The 21,110-nt window shown below is 38.0% G+C and overlaps 1 protein-coding gene across 2 annotated transcripts in view; it reads right to left on the bottom strand.

Annotated features, from left to right (window-relative positions):
• Window positions 1-21,110, bottom strand: part of SPPL2A (signal peptide peptidase like 2A) — a 49,254-nt gene that overhangs the window by 7,274 nt on the left and 20,870 nt on the right. Inside the window, exons 6-15 of one of the 2 annotated variants that reach the window (XM_044231783.1) lie at window positions 15,565-15,716; window positions 12,317-12,413; window positions 11,778-11,879; window positions 10,556-10,637; window positions 9,725-9,799; window positions 5,319-5,375; window positions 5,070-5,123; window positions 4,543-4,645; window positions 2,183-2,260; window positions 532-692 (exon numbers count right to left, since the gene is read on the bottom strand). In XM_044231783.1, the coding sequence (XP_044087718.1) occupies window positions 532-692; window positions 2,183-2,260; window positions 4,543-4,645; window positions 5,070-5,123; window positions 5,319-5,375; window positions 9,725-9,799; window positions 10,556-10,637; window positions 11,778-11,879; window positions 12,317-12,413; window positions 15,565-15,716 (961 nt within the window). The remainder of the gene's footprint in view (window positions 1-531; window positions 693-2,182; window positions 2,261-4,542; window positions 4,646-5,069; window positions 5,124-5,318; window positions 5,376-9,724; window positions 9,800-10,555; window positions 10,638-11,777; window positions 11,880-12,316; window positions 12,414-15,564; window positions 15,717-21,110) is intronic. The other variant, XM_044231784.1, reaches the window with a different exon arrangement.

Below are 21,110 nucleotides of genomic sequence, written 5' to 3'. Positions count from 1 at the left end.
AGGGGAGGGCAAGCAGGCTCCCTGCCGAGCAGAGAGCCTGACATGGGGCTTGACTGATCCCAGGATCCTGGGATCATGACCCAAGCCGAAGGCAGAGGCCTCAACCCACTGAGCCACCCAGGCGCCCGAAGAGTACATGCTTTTTATCTGCAAAACCTCGGGACTCTTACTATAAAGAAATAATGTCAGTCTCTCAGACTTGATAGAGTATTATTTTTCGTGAAATCTATTTGTGTGTGGATTTGAAAACTCATGTTGAAATGCTATTCTGGTTTTCCCTGATGCCCTCCCACTGCTTCTTGGTAGCTTTGGCTTGAGTCACCAGGGTTTTGGCATCAGACCACCGTAGGGATGAGAACTGCTGAGCAGCTGGTGGACAGTGAGGTGGTAATGGTGGAAAAAACCTGGACGTCCTGACAGAGCCAAGTAAACTCTGGGGCACATAAAAGCTGTGATATATATAGGTGGGTCCCAGCTGAAGTTAGCCAGTGAATTATGTCATAGCTTGGTAACTGAGATAGAAGCACATACCTGATAGCTGCTACCTTTCCAGAACTTTTTCATTTCCTTACGTCTCCAGGCAACAACTGAGGCAGTAACAAGTGTGCAAGGAACTAAATAGAGGAGGGCAGGCTGCCCCTTTTTCATCAGCACCAGAACAACAAATGTGAGTATCATGCCAACAGCATAGGCTGTAAGAAGAACACCAATTATTAGTCATTTCTACATGTTATCTGCTGCTTTCCAACGACCACTTGCCACTTCCCAATGGCACATGGAAGAATGAGGCACAAACAAGTCAGCTTCAAGAGAATGGGAGCAGAGGGGTAGCAGGTGACTTTAGACCTACCGCTACCAAAGTGGATTCTGACTCCTTTACTGAAGTGGTGGTTTCAAATATTTCTGAGAACAATTTTGCCCTATGACTTTTCCCCTCATTTTGTTATTTTCCTAGACAGCCTTTAGCAGAGACATACCTCATTGCTTTTGAAAGTTTGGAAACTGGTTAGTGTTTCAATTATAATTACCCGAATCATTAATCGTTGACAAAGACAATAATTTAAGAAATCTCCATTATAACGGTCACCATTAAGGAAGCTGAGTTGTTTGTTGCACATTTTAGATAACTAAAATTTGTACCTGTAGGTACTAAAATTTGCTTTGGAAAATCTTCATTCTGATTATCTACTTCCTGGACTTCTTCAACAAGGGCACACAAAACATCATCTGATCTCTCCTTAATGACTCAGCGTCTCACTATGAACACAGGATCTCAGAATACTGGAGCTAACAGAGCCTTTATAGACAGCTCAGTTTACCTCCTGATTTTAAGGATGGGCAAGGCAATGGAGGACCAGGGAAGTTAAGTGAACTGCCGAAGTTATACAGAGCAATGGACAGAGCCCTCTTACCTGCCTTTGCATTGAGTGTTCTTGTATTCTATCACACTGACTGGTACTGGACTTTAATACATCCATGCCCTCTGATAATACCATTCTCAGTAGCCTTGAACTGCTTTTCTTACTTCCTTATAGTATTTTTTTTTTCTTTTTATCAGCTTTTCATTCACTTAGCTGTTCTTCCTTGCTATCAGGTTCCTATTCCTAGTAATAACCTTCTCTCCTACTAGCATACACTTTTAATTTACTGCATTTTACTCCACTGTGGAATTGAAAACTTTGCCAGAACAGTATCTAAATGGCTCTGAAGCAGGCCACTTACCTAAGAGTAAAGAACTCTGATATGGACTTTGAGATATCTGTTTGATATGTTTAGAAGTATTTTTGGCTTGCTTCCTATTCTCAATAAGAGAAATAGAGGGATAAATGACAATTATTTCTGCTGTCCCAGGTGAGATGTTATTGTGTCATATATTCATTTATATAAATATATTGTCAATCATATAGTATTTTGAGAAAATCTAATATTATATAATTTACTGACTAGTCATGTGCCAGATGCTCTAATAAGCATTTAAGATAGGAAATCTAATCATTTTCTTTCACATATAATTTTTTAAACCTCAAAACCTTATGATATAGGTAGTAAAGTATTATTCCTTTTTGATGGGAAAACGTATTAATTAACGCTGAAGAATCAGAGTCCAGGACTCCATACTTTTAGATCTCAACCTTTTCCTACAGACAGTACAACATAATGGGAAGACAACACAAAAATTTACCGATTGTGGAGGAAATGTAGTATACAGAAGAAGAACCAGTCTGAACATCAAATCTTCTACAATATGCAACCAACAGGCCTAAAAACAAAACAAAACAAACAAACAAAAAAACCCACCAAACACATTATTCTCTTAAGACAGTAACAGCAATGCAAATTCAACTATTAACTATGGCAATAATACATGCTGCCTTGTATTTAACACTCATTTTCATACCGTGAGAACATAAGGTACCTCAAATTCTGGACAAAATATTATGTAATTTTTTTTAACTTAATGCCATTGCTAAACATTTTCCCAAACCATTAAGCAGTGTTTAGAGGCATGATTTTTTTTAGCTGCTTAATATTCCGTGACATGGAGAAAATTTTTTATATTTCTGTGGTTATATCTCCTCTTTCATTTATGATTTGATCAATTTGGGCTCTCTCTCTTTTTTTTCTTGGTTAGTCTAGTTGAAGGTTTGTCATTTTTGTTTATGTCTATTTATTTATTTATTAAAGATTTTATTTATTAATTTACTTGAGAAAGAGAGGGCGCAAAAGCGCCCATGAGCATGAGCAAGGGGAGGGGCAGAAGGAGAGGCAGGCTCTAGCTGAGCAAGGAGCCCCATTCGGGACTCGATCCCGGGACTCTGGGATCATGACCTGAGCCAAAAGCAGACGCTTAACCAACTGAGCCACCTAGGCGTCCCTATTTATTATTATTTTTAAAAGATTTTATTTTTTTGACAGAGAAAGACACAGCGAGAGAGAGAACACAGGCAGGGGAAGTCGGAGAGGGAGAAGCAGGCCTCCCGCTAAGCAGGGAGCCCAATGCGGGGCTAGATCCCAGGATCCCAAGATCTGACCTGAGCCAAAGGCAGACACCTGATGACTGAGCCAACCAGGTGCCCCTTGTTCATCTTTTTAAAAAACAACTCTGGGGCACCTGGGCGGCTCAGTCGGTTAAGCATCTCCCTTCAACTCAGGTCCTGATCCCAGAGTCCTGGGATCAAGCCCCAAGTTAGCTCCCTGCTCAGCAGGGCGTCTCCTCCCTCTCTCTGCTCTTTCCCCCATCTCCTCCTGTGTTCTCTCGCTTACTCTCTCAAATAAATTTTTAAAAATCTATATATAAAATAAAATAACCAACTCTTGGTTTTATTCATCTTTTCTACTCGGTTTTATTCATCTTTTCTACTATTTTCCTGTTCTCTATTTCTGCTGAATCCTATTTCCCTCTTTCTGCTAACTTTGGGCTTAGTTTGTTCTTCCTTTTTCAGTTCCTTACATATAAAGTTAGGGTGCTTCTATGCTTTTCTTTTTTCCTGATGTATGTGCTTATCACTATAAACTCCCTCTTGGAACTCCTTTTATTGCACCCTGTAAGTGTTTGGATATTGTTTCTTTTCATTTTTGTCAAAATATTTTTAAAATTTCTATTTTAATTTTTTCTTTGATGCACTGGTTGTTCAAAACTATTTTATTTAATTTCTATGTATTTGTGAATTTTCCAGTTTTCTTCCTGTTATTGATTTCTAGTTTCATACCATTGTGGTAAGAAAATATACTTGGTATGTAATTTCGATCTTAAATTTGCTAAGATTTGTTCTGTGGCCTAACCCGTGATCTATCCTAGAAAATGAACTAAGAGAGTTGCTACACTGGACTTTGCCATGCCAACTCACAAGGCAAAGCTGTTGGCTTTTCTCTCTCTGCCTGGCTTTACTATGTAAATGAAAGGGCTTTTGCAGATGAGCCCATGCTTTTTACTCCTTCACAGGCAGTTAGTACAGAGAGACTGTAAGAAAAGTAAAGAAGGACAAACTCTCGGCTGAGAGACTTAAGAAAGACTAGTAAATACTTCTAGGCTATATTATTCCTGGGCTGGGATTAAGTTTATCCTATAGGTAGCCCAATGAGAATGATCCAACTGTCAGAGAAGATATGCTATATGCTGTATTTTTTGTATCATAATTTCCTACAAGCTGGCATTCTATTATGTTTTTTCTCTTGATCATGACCTTGCCTGGTAATCATAAACCACTTTTCCTAACATGTAACTATTATTTTAAAATAGAAGTCACAGAAAGTGCAATACATTTGGTATTATTAAATTCAACTTTTTTTTTAAAGATTTTATTTATTTATTTGACAGAGAGAGATCACAAGTAGGCAGAGAGGCAGGCACGGAGAGGAAGGGAAGCAGGCTCCCTGCTGAGCAGAGAGCCAGACGCAGGGCTCCATCCCAGGACCCTGGGATAGTGCATGACCTGAGCCGAAGGCAGAGGCCTTAACCCACTGAGCCACCCAGGCGTCCCACATTTGGCAATTTTAAACCATCAGTATATTCTTACCGAATTGTTACAAACAACTGCTTACCTGGTACAATAATGTCTCCAAAACCCAGTATTGAAACTGGCATGAGGCACACACTCATTACTGAGAAATAGGCCAGCTTTGGTACCCTGATGACTACTGGTAACTGTAATTATGGGGGGAAAAAAAAAGGCACTAATAAACCTCTTACGAATCTTTACCCATATCTCTTAGAAGGGAAGGATTGATACAAGAGTAATTGTTCTAACATTTTAAAATAGACATTTTAGAAGAACTTAAAATCAGAGAACCTAAGCTACACACATATATACTCTGAATGCACAGAAAGCTTGAAAGAAATAGATACAGTTTTGGAAAAATGAAACGCAAAACACCTGAGGGTTAACAGTATTAGTCCAGTATCCCCACATCTAACCTTTTTTTTTTTTCTTTTTTACCAAAAATAGGACTCTGGCCTTGAAACAGATTTTTTTTTTTTTAAAATCTGGATTTTTTTCCCCCAAAGAAGAGTCTTGTCTCAGAGGGTATGATTTAAAGTCCAATGAACATATCTGAAATACAATCCTTACTTTCTCATGGGGAGCTGAGGGTTGAGCAGTGGCTTCCACCAAGTTTCCATCATTCTAGGATGAAACCCAAGTCAATAGGTGTTTAATAATTTAGAATAACTAAGAAAAGGGCTATATTTTGTGAGAAATAAAGTTTTACAATACCTTAACATGCACTACATGACCAATGGATTACACAGGAAGGCAAAATTATTAACTGGACACACATATATACACTCACAGCCATTTCTATATAATTGCCATCCCTACCTTTTCATTGTTTCCAAAAGGTCCAGCTGCAAGTTCAACCATGATACTCTCGCCATTCTAAAATTCAGGAGGAAGATGAAAGAAATTGCCCAATCATTTAAAGAGAACAATCTATCAGTATTTAAGAATGATTTGATCCCCTGGCTAACGGCCTACAGAAAACTGGTGAAAAATGGGCTGTAGACAGTGTTCCTTAAAAAGTCTAATGAAAATTGGAGCCATCTAAAACAAATTTCACCAAGCACTTTGGTCCATTCTATTACAGGTCAACAATGATCACCAACTAGCAGATAAACCAAATGTAGATTATTCAACTGAAGCTTTGGGCACTGATCTATACTGAGAACTAACAGCTAGCATTTTTAATAGACTATAAATTTTAAGTGCTTGTAGTTACATTATGCCATGTACTATGTGTCAGTTTTAGCAATAACAATGAATAGAGACACAATACTAAAATCTTTTGTATTTAGATTTGTAATAAATATTGGTAACTGTATTTAAATGAAGATACCTTTGATCTAGCTACTCACCATCATAAGAATGAAGCCAAACTTGAAAAGACCTAGCTCTAAAGAACCTGAGAAGCTTCTCTACCCTCCTATCCGGTTTCAGCCCTGCCAGCTTTTTATGTCCCAATCGAAACATTAACCTCAGCTGAATTTCATCCATTGTGTCTGACTAAGGTCTTTTTATGTGGGCTGAGGAGCTCCTTAATATAGTTCTTTCCTGATAGCCAAGTCTGTTGTGAAGGGGAAACATTTGGAGGTAGCAAATGAAGACTACGAATGCCATCTATGCTTTATATTAGGATGAACATATCATCAAACAGGTAGTGGGAAGATAAATAAATGCTGAATTTAAGGAGAATTTGATCAAGTAACTATAGTATTTCCCATGTGGGTGGGAAGCATAGTAAAAATCACTTTGGTGTTTTTAAGAGGACTTCACTGATGATCTGAGCTGAGTAGAAAGGAGGAGATAATCTCCAGTTACAGAAATCTTTCCCTCATGTTGCGCTTCGGGTTACAGAAGGGTTAAGTCATAGCAGTTTGGAAAATAGACTAATATTAAATATAATTCCTTACAGCAAACTCCCATAATGTGATTTAATTTCCAGACAGAGTTCATTGTGGTTCATTTTCTAATTGCTATTTCAAACATTTAACTGAAGGCCATCACTGACATCCTCTCCTACATCTGAGTAACTACTATTTGCAATTACTATACCAATTTACAGGGGTGGATGGAAAATAAATGAAGACAGTTTTTTTTGTTTCTGTTTTTTTACAGAGACAGAGAGAGAGAAAGAGAGAGACAAAGAGCAGGAGATGGGTCAGGGAGCAGAGAGAAAGGGAAAGAGACTCCCAAGCAGGCTCCATGTCCAGTGCGGAGCTCGACACAGGGCTCAATCTCATGACCCTGAGATTATGACCCAAGCCAGAAATCAAGGACTGGAAGCTTAATTGATGGAAACACCCAGGTGCCCCTTAGTACCTGTACTCCTGTGGCTACCTCCTCTGCTTATTCATTAAAACTCTGCTAACAGGGACGCCCGGGTGGCTCAGTTGGTTAAGCAGCTGCCTTCAGCTCAGGTCATGATCCCAGCGTCCTGGGATCGAGTCCCACATCGGGCTCCTTGCTCGGCGGGGAGCCTGCTTCTCCCTCTGCCTCTGCCTGCCATTCTGTCTGCCTGTGCTCGCTCTCTCCCCCCCACCTCTGATAAATAAATAAAATCTTAAAACAAACAAACAAAAAACTCTGCTAACACCCGTTGAAAGACACATTTAAAATGTCCAATGTTGGGGCGCCTGGGTGGCTCAGTGGGTTAAGCCGCTGCCTTCAGCTCAGGTCATGATCTCAGGGTCCTCAGATCGAGTCCCGCATTGGGCTCTGTGCTCAGCGGGGAGCCTGCTTCCTCCTCTCTCTCTCTCTGCCTGCCTCTCTGCCTACTTGTGATCTCTCTCTGTCGAATAAATAAATAAAATCTTAAAAAAATAAATAAAATGTCCAATGTTTTTTTTTTTTTTTTTATTTATTTGAGAGAGAGAGACAGTGAGAGAGAGCATGAGCGAGGAGAAGGTCAGAGAGCGAAGCAGACTCCCCATGGAGCTGGGAGCCTGATGTGGGACTCGATCCCGGGACTCCAGGATCACGCCCTGAGCCGGAGGCAGTCGTCCAACCAACTGCGCCACCCAGGCGTCCCTAAAATGTCCAATGTTTAATCCTTAAAATTTTCAGTTAAAGACAAAAACCCAATCAGGTATTACATATTGAGTTACTTACTAAGTAAAGTTTATAGCCTTAATAAAAAACAAACAAACAAACAAACAAACAAAAAAACCCAAACCAGACTGAGAAGAAGGTGTTCAAGAAAATCTTTCTAATCTTTTCCACCAGATCAGTCACTGGGAACAAATACGGAAAAAAAGATGAAAAATTCTCTAGGCAGAGAACAAAGAGCCTCAAAGACATCTTTACTATTATCCTGTATCTTTAAAATTCTGCAACTTTTTATGTTGAGGGATTGTAAATATTTTTTAGCAGACAGTTAACATTTACAAAGTGACACTAGGTTAAAACTGAATGGAGGGGTGCGTGGGTAGCTTAGTCAGTTAACCATTTGACTTGATTTTGGCTCAGGTCATGATCTCTACACTGCGCTGGGCATGAAGCCTGCTTAAGATTCTTGCTCTCCCTCTCCCTTTGTCCTTTTCCTGACCTCTCTCCCACTAAAAAACAAACAACAAATAAAAAAACACTGAATGGAAAAAAATTTTTAAAGGGTTTAAATACGGTTCATACCTTAGCCCCCGTGTACTATATGGGCCATATGCTATGACTATCTGCTGACTTAGAGAATGGTTTTGTACACAGAATGTTTCACTTTCATTATGGGACCCCTCTGGAGTGACTTACAGAAACTCTTTTTTTGAACTAAATAAACGGATACAAACCGGGATGGCTTTAGATAGAAAGCTTTCATTAACTGACATTTTTTGTTATAATCTATAATATTAATTCTATGTTTTAAAAAGGTTACTTTTGCTGAACAAAGTCAGTGACTCAAATAGCTCATCATTAAGGCACAGAAAGATGCTAGTAAAATGGTCTGGTTAGCTGTAATATGGGACAGTTAACTACATTAACTCCTACTTGCATTTTAGCTCCCCAGTGGGGCACATCTTAGTGCCACATGTTTATGCCCTTATAGTAAATATTAGAAGTGCAGTTTTACAGTGATTTCTTTCACACATGGTAGGGGCTAAAGAAGAGATAAAGAACTAATGGGGAAAAAATGCAGTGATTATAACAGCAAACAAGACTCAACATAAAATGGGGAAAGCAGGAGAACTGAGCAATAAAATAAAATAAAATATTCAGGACATAGAAATAGGGACAAGTAGAAAAGCTGGGCAAATAATGAAGGACGACCACACTCACCCAACACCTCTCCCTTACTCTGGGAACAGCATCACTATTTTATGGAAGAGCTAATGGCAGGTGTGGGGGACAGGTGAACAAGGAGCTGTCAGCTGCTATTACTCGAACTTCATTGAAAAAGCCAGTCTGGGACAAAGAACAAAATGGACAGAAGTGGAAAGGGAGAGTATGTGGCCCTGGGTCTAGTTTCTTCTGAGGCCAGCTCCACCTTGGCTTCTATACACAGGTTGGATAGAAGAGCCTTTGTGGTCTAGAAAGGTTAGATCGGGTTCTGTCAGTTCCGACTGGAAGAATTCTACTGAGGGCAGAGGGAGGCTGGAATGCTAGCAATACTCCCTCACACAATGGATTAGGAACCGGAAGCACAAAGTGTGAGTGACTTGCCAGGGTAGCAGTTACAGAGCAACACTTCACGCTGTCAGACTTCCAGTGTGGAGCTCTTTCTTAGTCTCAAACTAGGGGTACAGAAATGATAGCAGCAATGATGCACTTTCCTTCTTTTTGTTGTTCATATTGTCTACAGTAACCATTGTTTTATAACAAGAAAAGTTATTTTAAAATGGATAGGAAGAAAATTTATAGTCTCATGATCAGCCAGGAGACATTTTTCATTTAGCAGAATGAATTAAAAGCTTAAAATCATCTATTAGAAGGCAACTTCATAGGGGGTGAGGAGGTAGGGATAGGGTGGTTGGGTTATGGGCACTGGGGAGGGTATGGGCTATGGGGAGTGCTGTGAAATGTGTAAGCCTGATGAATCACAGACCTATCCCCCGGGGCAAATAATACATTATATGGTACAAAAAATAATTAGGAAAAAAAAAAGGCCAACTCCAATGGTAATTTTCAAAAGAGAATTAGCACATACTCAATGGTAAACATCTGCAAAGTCAGTTATCGAAGAACAGGTTTAAGATTCTCTTCTTATAACGTGTTTCTCATGGATTTCAAAAATATCATACCTTTGTGATGAAGGGTGTTATGAAAACAAAAAACACATCATAGAGGAGGAGAAGACCTAGAAGTATCACACATGACTGTTGAAAAAAAAGAAAAAATTTAAAGGTCAAACTTCCCTGTAAATGAAGAAATTATATGGTTTTGCAAATACAAATAAACATAATGAAATTTCATTTGAACACTTTTTTTAAGGCATTTAACAATTATTACTATTTGTAGTTTTATTCTACAAATCACATTAAAAATTTTATCTTCTTTAACCCATTCTTTAAAAAAATCACTAAATTAATGTTCTCTGATGATATTTTGTAAGGATTTTTATGAATTTGGCATATTATAGAAATAATTAAAAATATTTTAGCTAGCAAACCAATAGTTTGCTACGGCTGGTGATTAGTGTTGACTGCAAAAGGACAGGACAGAGCTTTCAAAGAGATGAGAAATCTTCTATAATTGATTGGGATGGTGGCTACAGTTATTCATTTGTACAGCTTCAATAAACTGTATACTTAAGATGGGTGCATTTTGCCACATGTAAATTATACTTGAATAAAGTTGTTTTAAAAAGAAAGAATTATTGGGGTGCCTGGACGGCTCAGGGGTTAAGTGTCTGCCTTTGGCTCAGGTCATGGTTCTTAGGTCCTGGGATAGAGCCCCACATCAGGGTCCCTGCTTAGCAGGACACCTGCTTCTCCCTCTCCCACTCCCCCTGCTTGTGTTCCCTCTCTTGCTGTGTCTCTCTCTGTCAAATAAATAAATAAAAATCTTAAAAAAAAAAAAAGGGAAAAAAGAAAAAGAAAAATTATTTTAGCTTGCAAAGCAGTATACTTTACCTTGAAGTTGGGTAACTTCAGTGTTTTAATTAAATTCAGACAGAAAGCGATCCCCAAGATATCCTGTAAAATCCAAGCCCACCTAAAATCAAAAGAATACTCTACTGGTTTATGTAGTTATGCTTAGATGGGACCTTTCAAAATAAATAGATCATTAAAGTATCATTCAGTTGTTATGATTTAACTATTTGATTAAGCAGCAATTATAATGACAAAAAAACCTCTCATATACTTCATATTAATTTGCTGTACTAGTAGAATAATGACTACTACTATAACTAAGGAAAAAGTGAAAGCCTACCTCAGAACATTTATCTTTAATCTTTGAACATATACATGTATGTTTCTTTTAGAAAGGCGGCTCATAACAAAAGATATTGGTGTTCACTTATGTCCAGATAGCTGGAATCTAAAGGAAATGAGAACTATGTAACATAATCTACTAGGAACTGATACATATTATTATCAGCTGAAGCCACCTTAAATTGTAAATCCTTGCGGGGCACCTGGGTGGCTCAGTGGGTTAGGGCCTCTGCCTTCGGCTCAGGTCATGATCCCGGGGTCCGGGGATCGAGCCCCGCATTGGGCTCTCTGCTCGGCAGGGAGCCGGCTTCCTTTCCTCTCTCTCTGCCTCTCTGCCTCCCTGTGATTTCTGTCTGTCAAAATAAATAAAATCTTAAAAAAAAAAAATTGTAAATCCTTGCTTCCAAATTTTAGGCTACAAGTAATTTAGGCTTTAGTAATTTTATTAAAAAAACCATTAAAAAGTTAAGATCTTTTTCTGGTCATCCTTCCTACAAATGGACAGATATTTGTATATTATTTTTCCTCTCTTACAGAAAGGTAGCATACTCTATATATTCTTTTTTCACTTAAAAATACATCCTGGAAATCACTGCATATCAGTTTAAAGAGATCTTCTTTATCTTTTATAGCCGCATTGTACTTCATTGTGTGGATATGTCATCGTAAGTATATTTTGAAGCCTATTTCAAAATAGGCTTAGATATTTAAACCATAGTACGTATTTTCTTATCTATATGACCTTGAACCCATTAGCACAAGATCTGCTTATGAGTCTTATTTAGCTTATTTCAAGACTATGGTGTTCTGGGATAAAAGAAAAAAAAAAAAATCCAGAATAATCATAATGCATAACTACCAAGCAAGATACAAAATCATGCATCCTTACTCAAAAAGCAAATACACTGAGTACTCATACCTATCTTCATTTCTAAATACAGCCCAAACAATAGCTACTGCTATGCATAGTCCAGAGAGAAAAATAAGTCGCACTTCAATGCTCTTGCCGCGAAATATAATCCTAAAAAAATAGACAGAAATAGGTTAGTCTACTCTGCAGGTGAAATAAAATGTTCACTTAAACACGAGAAATGACAAATGTTAACCACAGTCACAAGAAAGCTACTAAAATATCGATTTAAAAGCCCTAAATTTAAGTACAACAAATAATACATCAAAAATATTCATTAATTCAACAGAACTGTCCATGATGAAAATGTCTGGTATCTGTGCTGCCCAGTACAGTAGCCAGTAGTAGCTACACGTGGTTAGTTAGCATTGGAAATGTAGCTAATGAGAGTGAGGAACTGAATTTTAAAATTAATTTAAGTTAATTTAAATTTTAATAGCTACATGTATGTTGGCTTACAGAGAGTTAAAATACCACTCCTACTTTTCCCTGTATTGTTTTAAATTACAAATACCAACATTACAGGATTCCTTGTAAGAGATACATACGTGCATCGTCCACACGGTATCTTACAAATGAGTGCAGCTAGACAGTTGTACAGACTCATTGCTGATGCTATGCAGAAGATTGCTATCATAACATACACTAGAAAAAAAGAAGACACTAAATTATATGAGAACAGAAGGAAATGTGATTAGAAAATATTTATACACGCAATAGTAATCTAGCTTTCTTACTGCATCATGATACTTTCAATGCAGTGACCATATTATTATCTGAATTGGTTATTAAGCTGAAAATATTTAGATCTTGAGTTTTATTGAAATGCGAGTGTTTAATGTGTTGTTTCGGTTCCATTACACACTGGTAGGACTGCTTAAGGGCTAAAGCTGGCTCTGCATTCTCTGTCATTCAATGATTCAAACTAACATGTCTATGAAGTAAGATATAGACACTTGTAAGAACTTAAATGTAAGGAACGGACGAATTAAGTAAACAGAAGTGTTTTAAAAAATGCACCTTAGGGGGATGCCTGGGTGGCTCAGTGGGTTAAAGCCTCTGCCTTCGGCACAGGTCATGATCCCAGGGTCCTGGGATCGAGCTCCACATCGGGCTCCCTGCTCAGCAGGAAGCCTGCTCCCCTTCCTCTCTTTCTCTGCCTGCCTCTCTGCCTACTTGTGTTCTCTGTCTGTCAAACAAATAAATAAATAAAAATCTTTAAAAAAAATGCACTTTAGGGATGAGAACTGACATCTACCTTAAACAAGTTATCTATATTTCGTATGGTGGAATTTATCTCCAATTATTTGACCTGTGGTAAAACCAAATCCATTTAAACAAACCACTCTGTTATGATATGAAACTAAAGTAGTTAATGTTCACAAATATTTTTCTATATTAGCTATACTTTTTTGAAAATTATTTAAAATTACATCTAATCTTATTCTTAAGAAGGGAGAGAAATTATTATACTATAAAACAAACTATTCATTTCCTTAACTTTCTCAAAACTTCACAATGGCAATATGAATTTTACCTGGATTTTTCAAATTCCACTAAATTTCAGAAAATTATAACTGTCCTGTAGATGAGAAAGGGAGAGTAATCTAGAGATAGTAAATCAGGGATAGCCACTTTCTTTCTTCTTCTTTTTTAAATCTATACACCTTTTATTCTATCTTTAAAATGTCACAGAAAAGTCTGAAAAATCATCCGGCATCTTGCTCTTTATGTAGGTGGACAACTTAGATCTTATTCATGAGTCTCCAGAAATTTTCCTTTTTCAGAAACACAGATACCATTCAAAAATTTTCTGATATCCTCCTTTTTAACTATTGGCCACTTTGTAATTGGTGAACTTGAACAAATTACTTTTTTAAAATTAATATATATTATTTGTTTCAGGAGTACAGGTCTGCGATTCATCAGTATTACACAATTCACAGTGCTCACCATAGCACATATCCTCTCTAGAATTTACTTTTTTAGTCTGTTGTCATTATTTGTTATTACTAGTTACATATGGTAATGTAAGCAGTAAAACAAAGACAATCAAAGACTGCCAAGTTATGTTCAGTGAGTCATCCACCAAAGGCTGCCAACCCAAGTTTTAAAACTTAGGTAGAAAGCATGTTCTTGAGACCTTAACAGAGTTTTATTTCATTCAATGTCATAGTATACTAGGAAAATGATTAGGTATGAGAAAGCATCTGGTTAATATAACCATCTTTACTTTCTTGAGCATGACTTAACATAAAATGGTAAAGGGAACCTTACCAATTTGATAAATTTCATAAATTAAAAATGGCAGCAACTTTAGCCATTAAGGAACCATTTGGAGGTACATTATGTCTTGCAATACCACATCGATTTTGTAAGAGTCATAATTAACTCCCAGGATAACCTGGGAGGTTTAATGATCTGCCTAGGATAACCTAGGAAGTTTAATGATCTGCCTCCTACATAAAAAATTACATTGAGGGGTGCCTGGGTGGCTCAGTGGGTTAAAGCCTCTGCCTTTGGCCCGGGTCTTGATCTCAGAGTCCTGGATTGAGCCCCACATCCGGGCTCTCTGCTCAGTGGGGAGCCTTCTCCTCCTCCCCCTTCTGCCTGCCTCTCTGCATAGTGATCTGTCAAATAAATAAAATCTTAAAAAAAAAAAAAATTACATTGATAAGCAAGGTCAACTTTTTAAATACCTGAAAGTTTAAGGAAATTTCTCACCACAAATGAAAGCATGCTTTAGGGTAGGGTAGAGGAATCTCTTTTTTCTATCAAAGACCACTAATTAATTGAGGGTCAGACACAAACGAGTGAAGGCTAAGTATTAAATTAGAAAAATCAGCTGCACAATGACAATGTAAATACAAATAACTATCCTAACATCTACTCCCCCAGCATGACATTGAAATATGAGTGACATTCAAATTATTCTTTTTCTAGTTGGAAATATAGGCCAGAGGTCTAGTTTTTAATGCTGCCACAGGACAGGAAATATTGGACAATAAGCTGAAACCAACCTGAGTACCTCAGTTTTCTAGTCCAGAAAATTGTGCTAATGTTCTCCAAATAAGCACTGGAGCCTGTCGTGGTTTTCACAAAGCATTTTTGCTAGTTCTTACCAGACCACTTCCTTTTTCCCTAGTCTCCTCCTCTTTGTGCTGTGCATTGCCCAGAGATGGCAAATTTCCATTCTTTCAGACCACCAACACGACTGCTCAGGGGATGGGCAAGCCCTTACAATTCCTACCCCTACCTTCTTAAAGGAAAAGTACCTGTTATTATTTAGACCACAGGCAAGTACTTGTGTGTCTTTAGATGTAGTACGATCTTGACTGTTAACACAAGTAAAACAAAATTTGAGCAATACATCTTGATTTGGACCCTGACAAAAGAACAAAGCACACTTTAGGGATAAGCAGAGGCAATAAATTAGTAATTTGAATAATCTATTTCGTGTAACTAAATACAGTCACCAAGAAGTCCTTAGTCTGCTGCTTAGATACTGGGCTCTCCAGCTTTATCTGCAGAGATGGAAATTTAGGGGCCGCAGCAGTTCTTTCAAGTCATCCATGAAGAAGTGTTCTTATCTCAAAGACACTGGATATTTTTAATCTGAATATTTTTATAATTTTTATCCTAGAGTGAGGGGGATCTAGCACTTCTGACAGTTTAGAGAGTTAACATTACTTTTCAATCATTTGTTTAAGCTTTCTGGATATAATACCTTCAATCTAATAAAATAAATGAAAAGCTTGTAGGCTGAAAGTAGCAAATACAAAGTATGACTTCTTACCCAGCCATTTGTAGAAGAAATAAAGTAAGACCATCATAACACAGCACACGACCACAAATATTACAACTGTTAGAGGACTAAAAGTTAAATATTCTTCCTTCTTTCTCCTCATTTCTCTGTCTTCAGTGTTTGTCACTGCCTTCATGCTCTCCCTGTATAAACACACACAGGAACTTCAGCAAATCTCTGCCAAGAACGGTTATTTTTAAAATCTATCTCCAATACCAACTTAAATTTGTTTCTGACTACAAAGTAATATACTTTAAAAAAACAGCATACATAACAGAAAATAACTTAATCTATAAAGTAAAAGGTCCCTATAATTCTACCCTCCAGAGATGATCTGTTATTAACCACTAACTTTTGGAAAAGCACTTTTTTCTGGAAGTGAAATTGTTGAAATAGAGAATGTTTATCATATAAATAATGTCTGCAGATGTTTATATGATCTAATTTGAAAACATATTGATGTAACGAATTTCAGATGATAACCAGTTTCTTTTTACACACTTAATACCAACTTACAGAGAGCAAAGTACTCCTAAAATTAGCTTTTCTTACATGTAAACACAAAATTCAGCACTAACTGGATGCCTGTTCTGTGCTTATCAGTGTATTATGAAGGATTCAAAAGAAGTTCAAGACATAGTTTTATCTACCTTGAGTTAAGATAGCAAAATACTGTTTTTAATTCTCTCAACAACCCTTCTTAAGTCACACAGATAATAAAAGGCCGAGACAGATGTTGAAGAGGAAAGAGTCAGTAGTGTTCTTTGTTGAGCAGTCTGTGTTCCATCATCTTACTGTCTCCTCCCAGCTACATGGAGCCTACTACATACTCTTCCACCTCCAGTCCCTTCAACTCTGACCAACTAAATTCTCCTTCCCATGGCATACACCTTGACTTTCTCATCAGGTCTGGACTTAATATAAACTTTAGGTTAAAAAAAGTTTATTTCTATCAAACTGTACATTTGCCAGACTGCTTATTTACCAACATACCACTCTCTTACTAGAAAATTGTTAAATGGGATGGTCACTATATGAAGCATCTCTGACTGTAGGGAGGCTGCCTGGGCAAAGAGCATGGAGAGGGTTTGGGGACAGTCACACTAGCACATTCCAGCAACTGCAAAGCTGGATGATAGAATATTAAACAGAAGTGTCAATGAAAGTAGTATCTGAGTGGAAAAAGGTGCCAACTTTTGGTATCTGTCATTGCAAACAGATCCATTTAAAATTATTTTTAGTATGGGGTGGCTCAGTTGGTTAAGCAACTGCCTTCGGCTCAGGTCAGGATCCTGGAGTCCCAGAATCGAGTCCACATTGGGCTCCCTGCTCGGCCGGCAGTCTGCTTCTCCCTCTGACGTCTCCCTCTCATGCGCTCTTCATTCTCACTCTCAAATAAATAAATAACATTTTTTAAAAAGAAAAACAATAAAACTATTTTTATTATAGTGAAAAATTTATAAATTCATATAGGTCAAAATGATTTATATATTCTTATTTAGTACACCAGTTCTCCAGGTAGATACCTCTAAAGGAAAAGATAAGGGCGCCTGGGTGGCTCAGCTGGTTATGCATCTGCCTTCACTCAGGTCATGATCCCTGCTCAGTGGGGAGCCTTCTTCTCCCTCTGCCTCTGCTGCTCCCCCTGCTTATACTCTCTCATGTAAATAAATAAAAACTTCTAAAAAATAAATAAAGGAAAAGATAAATCTGGCAAAGGAAGACACAGGCAATTTTTGGAAAGGAAATGTACTAGATTTATATCACATAAAAATACTATAATCATCTTTTAAAAACACTGTACCTCTAATCAGCTCAAGAGCCACATATAATGGAAAGCTAAGTTTTCTTTCTTCATTTTTTATTAACATATAATGTATTATTTGCCCCAGGGGTACAGGTCTGTGAATCATCACTCTTACACACTTCACGGCACTCACCATAGCACATACCTTCCCCAGTGTCCATAACCCTCCCACCCTCTCCCTATCCCCCTCCCCGGGGCAACCCTCAGTTTGTTTTGTGAGATTAGGAGTCTCTTATGGTTTGTCTCCCTCCCGATCCCATCTTCTTTCATTTTTTCCTTCCCTACCTCCCCAACCCCCCACTTTGCCTTTCAAATTCCTCATATATCAGGGAGATCATATAATTCTTTCTCTGATTGACTTATTTCACTCAGCATAACACCCTCTAGTTCCATCCACATTGTTGCAAATGGCAAGATTTCATTTCTTTTGATGGCTACATAGTATTCTGTTGTATATATATACCACATCTTCTTTATTCATTTATCTGTTGATGGACATCTAGGTTCTTCCCATAGTTTGGCTATTGTGGACATTGCTGCTATAAACATTCAGGTGCACGAGCCCCTTTGGATCACTACATTTGTATCTTTAGGGTAAATACCCAGTAGTGCGATTGCTGGGCCATAGGGTAGCTCTGGAAAGCTAAGCTTTCTTTCATGCTATCTTGAGTTTATGAAGCTTGAGGACCAATGATTTCATTATAGTAAAACTTTAACTTTCTACTAAGAAGTTTTCTATGGAACTAAGACATCTTTCCCTTTTGCGTAAGGTACATTTTTCATTTGGCAGGGTAATTCTGAGTTATATGAGTTCTGGTTCTGGCAAATTTTCCCTTTCCTAAGCCTTATTCTCTTTCCCTTTCTCTTTTTCTTTCTTTCTTTCTTTCTTTTTTTTTTTAAGATTTTTATTTATTTGACAGAGAAAGAGAGCACAAGCAGGGAGAGCAGTAGGCAGAGGGAGAAGCAGACTCCCCGCTGAGCAAGGAGCCCAATGCAGGACTTGATCCCAAGACCCTGGGATCATGACCTGAGCCAAAGGCAGACGCTTAACCAACTGAGACACTCAGGTGTCCCTCCTATTTACTGGGACACTCAGGTGACTCAGTTGTTAAGCAGCTGCCCTTGGCTCAAGTTGTGATCCCAGAGTCCTGGGATAGAGCCCCAAGTCCAGCTTTAGCAAGCAGTTTGCTTCTCCCTCTTCCTGTTCCCCCATGCCTCCACATGCATGCTCTCTCTCAGCCACCGCGGCACCACTCTTTCTTATATTATATATACATCCCGCCCCAACCATCTCCACACATACACTTAGTTCTATCTTTATCCTATTTTTAGAATCAGTCACTTCAATTTCAAAATCCAAAATCCTGAAAGAGAGAATTTTAAAAGCAACAAGAGGGGCTCCTGAGTGGCTCAGTGGATTATAGCCTCTGCTTTCGGCTCCGGTCATTATCCCAGGGTCCTGGGATCGAGATCCACATCAGGCTCTCTGCTTAGCGGGAAGCCTGCATCCCCCCTCACCTGCCTGCCCCTCTGCCTACTTGTGATCTCTGTCTGTCAAATAAATAAATAAAATCTTAAAAAAAAAAATAAATAAAAGCAGCAAGAGAAAACAGTTACATATAAGGGAAACTCCGTAAGGTTATCAGCTGATTTTTTTTTTTTTTAAGATTTTGTTTATTTATTTGACAGAGAGAGACACAGTGAGAGAGGGAACACAAGCAGGGGGAGTGGGAGAGGGAGAAGCAGGCTTCCTGCTGAGCAGGGAGCCTGACTCGGGGCTCGATTCCAGGACTCTGGAATCATGACCTGAGCCAAAGGCAGATGCTTAACAACTGAGCCACCCAGGCGCCCCTATCAGCTGATTTTTCAACAGAAACTCTGCAGGCCAGAAATGGGTGACATGATATATTCAGAGTACTGAAAGGAAAAACTGTGCATCCAAGAATACTCTGTCCAGCAAGGCCATCATTCAGGATAGGAGGAAAGAGAAAGAAGTTCCCAAACAAAAGCTAAAGGAATTCATCACACTAAACCTGCTCTACAAGAAATGTTAAAGGGCACTCTTTGAGTGGAAAGGAAAGACCATAGTAGAAGAAAAGTAGGAAGCACAAGAGCAATAAAAATAAGTATATATAAAAATATCTGTCAAGGGGTGCCTGGGTGGCTCAGTAGGTTAAAGCCTCTGCCTTCAGTTCAGGTCATGATCTCAGGGTCCTGGGATCGAGCCCCACATCGGGCTCTCTGCTCGGCAGGGAGCCTGCTTCCTCCTCTCTCTCTGCCTGCTTCTCTGCCTACTTCTGATCTCTGTCAAATAAATAAATAAAATCTTAAAAAAAAAATCTGTCAAGACACAAAATAAAAAGATGTAAAGTATGATACCACATACCTAAAACAGGGGAAACAGGGAGAGGAGTAAAGAATGAGTTCAAACTTAAGCAACCATCAACTCAATATAGACTGCTATATGCAGATGTTGTATACAAACCTAATGGTAACCATAAATCAAAAACCAGTGAAATATATGCAAAATATAAAGAGAAAGGAATCCAAGTGTATCTCTAAAGAAAGCCAACTAATTGTGAGAGAAGAGAGCAAGAGGAGAAACAGAGAACTAGAAAAAGAACAACAAAAATAAAACAAGTAACAAAATGACATTAAGTACATGTCTATCGATAATTACTTTGTATGTAAATGGATGAAACGCTCCAATCAAAAGACACAGGGTGAGAGAAAGGGTTAAAAAAAACAAGATCCATCTATATGCTGCCTAACAAGAGACTCATTTCAGACCTAAAGATATACATAGATTGAAAGCAAAGGGAAGAAAAACCATTTATCATGCAAATGGTATGAAAAGAGAGCCAGGGTAGCAATAAAAACGGACTTTAAAATAACAACTGTAACAAGAGACAAAGAAGGACATTCTATAGTAATAAAGGGGATTCAGTAATAAGCTGTAACAATTGTACATATTTATGAGGCCAATATGGAAGCACCCAAATACATAAAATAGTTAAAAACAAATATAAATAAGTGATAGTAATATGGTAATAGCAGGGGACTTTAACATCCCAATTACTCATAGATCATCCAAACACGAAATCAACAAGGAAACAGTGGCTTTGAATGATGCACTGAATCAGATGGATTTAACAGATATATTCAGAACATTCCATCCTAAAAGAGCAGAATACACATTCTTTTCAGGTGCACATGGAACATTCTCCTGAAGAGATCACATATTATGCCACGAGTCTCAATAAATTAAAAAAATCGTAGTCATATCACACACATCTTTTCTGACCACAAAGCTATGAAACCGTAAACCAACCACAAGAAAAAATCTGGAAAGACCACAAATAACATGGAGGTTAAAGAACACGCTACTAAACAACAAATGGGTCATCTAAGAAACCAAAGAAAAAATTAAAAATTATATGGAAACAAATGAAAATGAAAACAGAATGGTCCGAAATCATTGGGATGCATCAAAAGTTGTTCTATGAGGGCAGTTTATGCAATACAAGCTGCTTAAAGAAGCAGGAGAGATCTCAAACAACCTTAAACCTAACGAAGTTAGGAAAAGAAGACACAAACCAAAAACCAGCAGAAGGAAGGAAATAATAAAGATCAAAACAGAAATAAAGGAAACAGAAACTAAAAAACCCCCAATAGAACAGACTAAAGAAACCAGGGGCTGGTTCTTTGGAAAGACCAACAAAATTGGTAA

This window comes from Neovison vison, chromosome 13, assembly GCF_020171115.1.
Source record: "Neovison vison isolate M4711 chromosome 13, ASM_NN_V1, whole genome shotgun sequence".
NCBI lineage: Eukaryota > Metazoa > Chordata > Mammalia > Carnivora > Mustelidae > Neogale > Neogale vison.
Note: the sequence above shows the minus strand (reverse complement) of the source record. Positions and strands in the feature narration are given on the sequence as shown.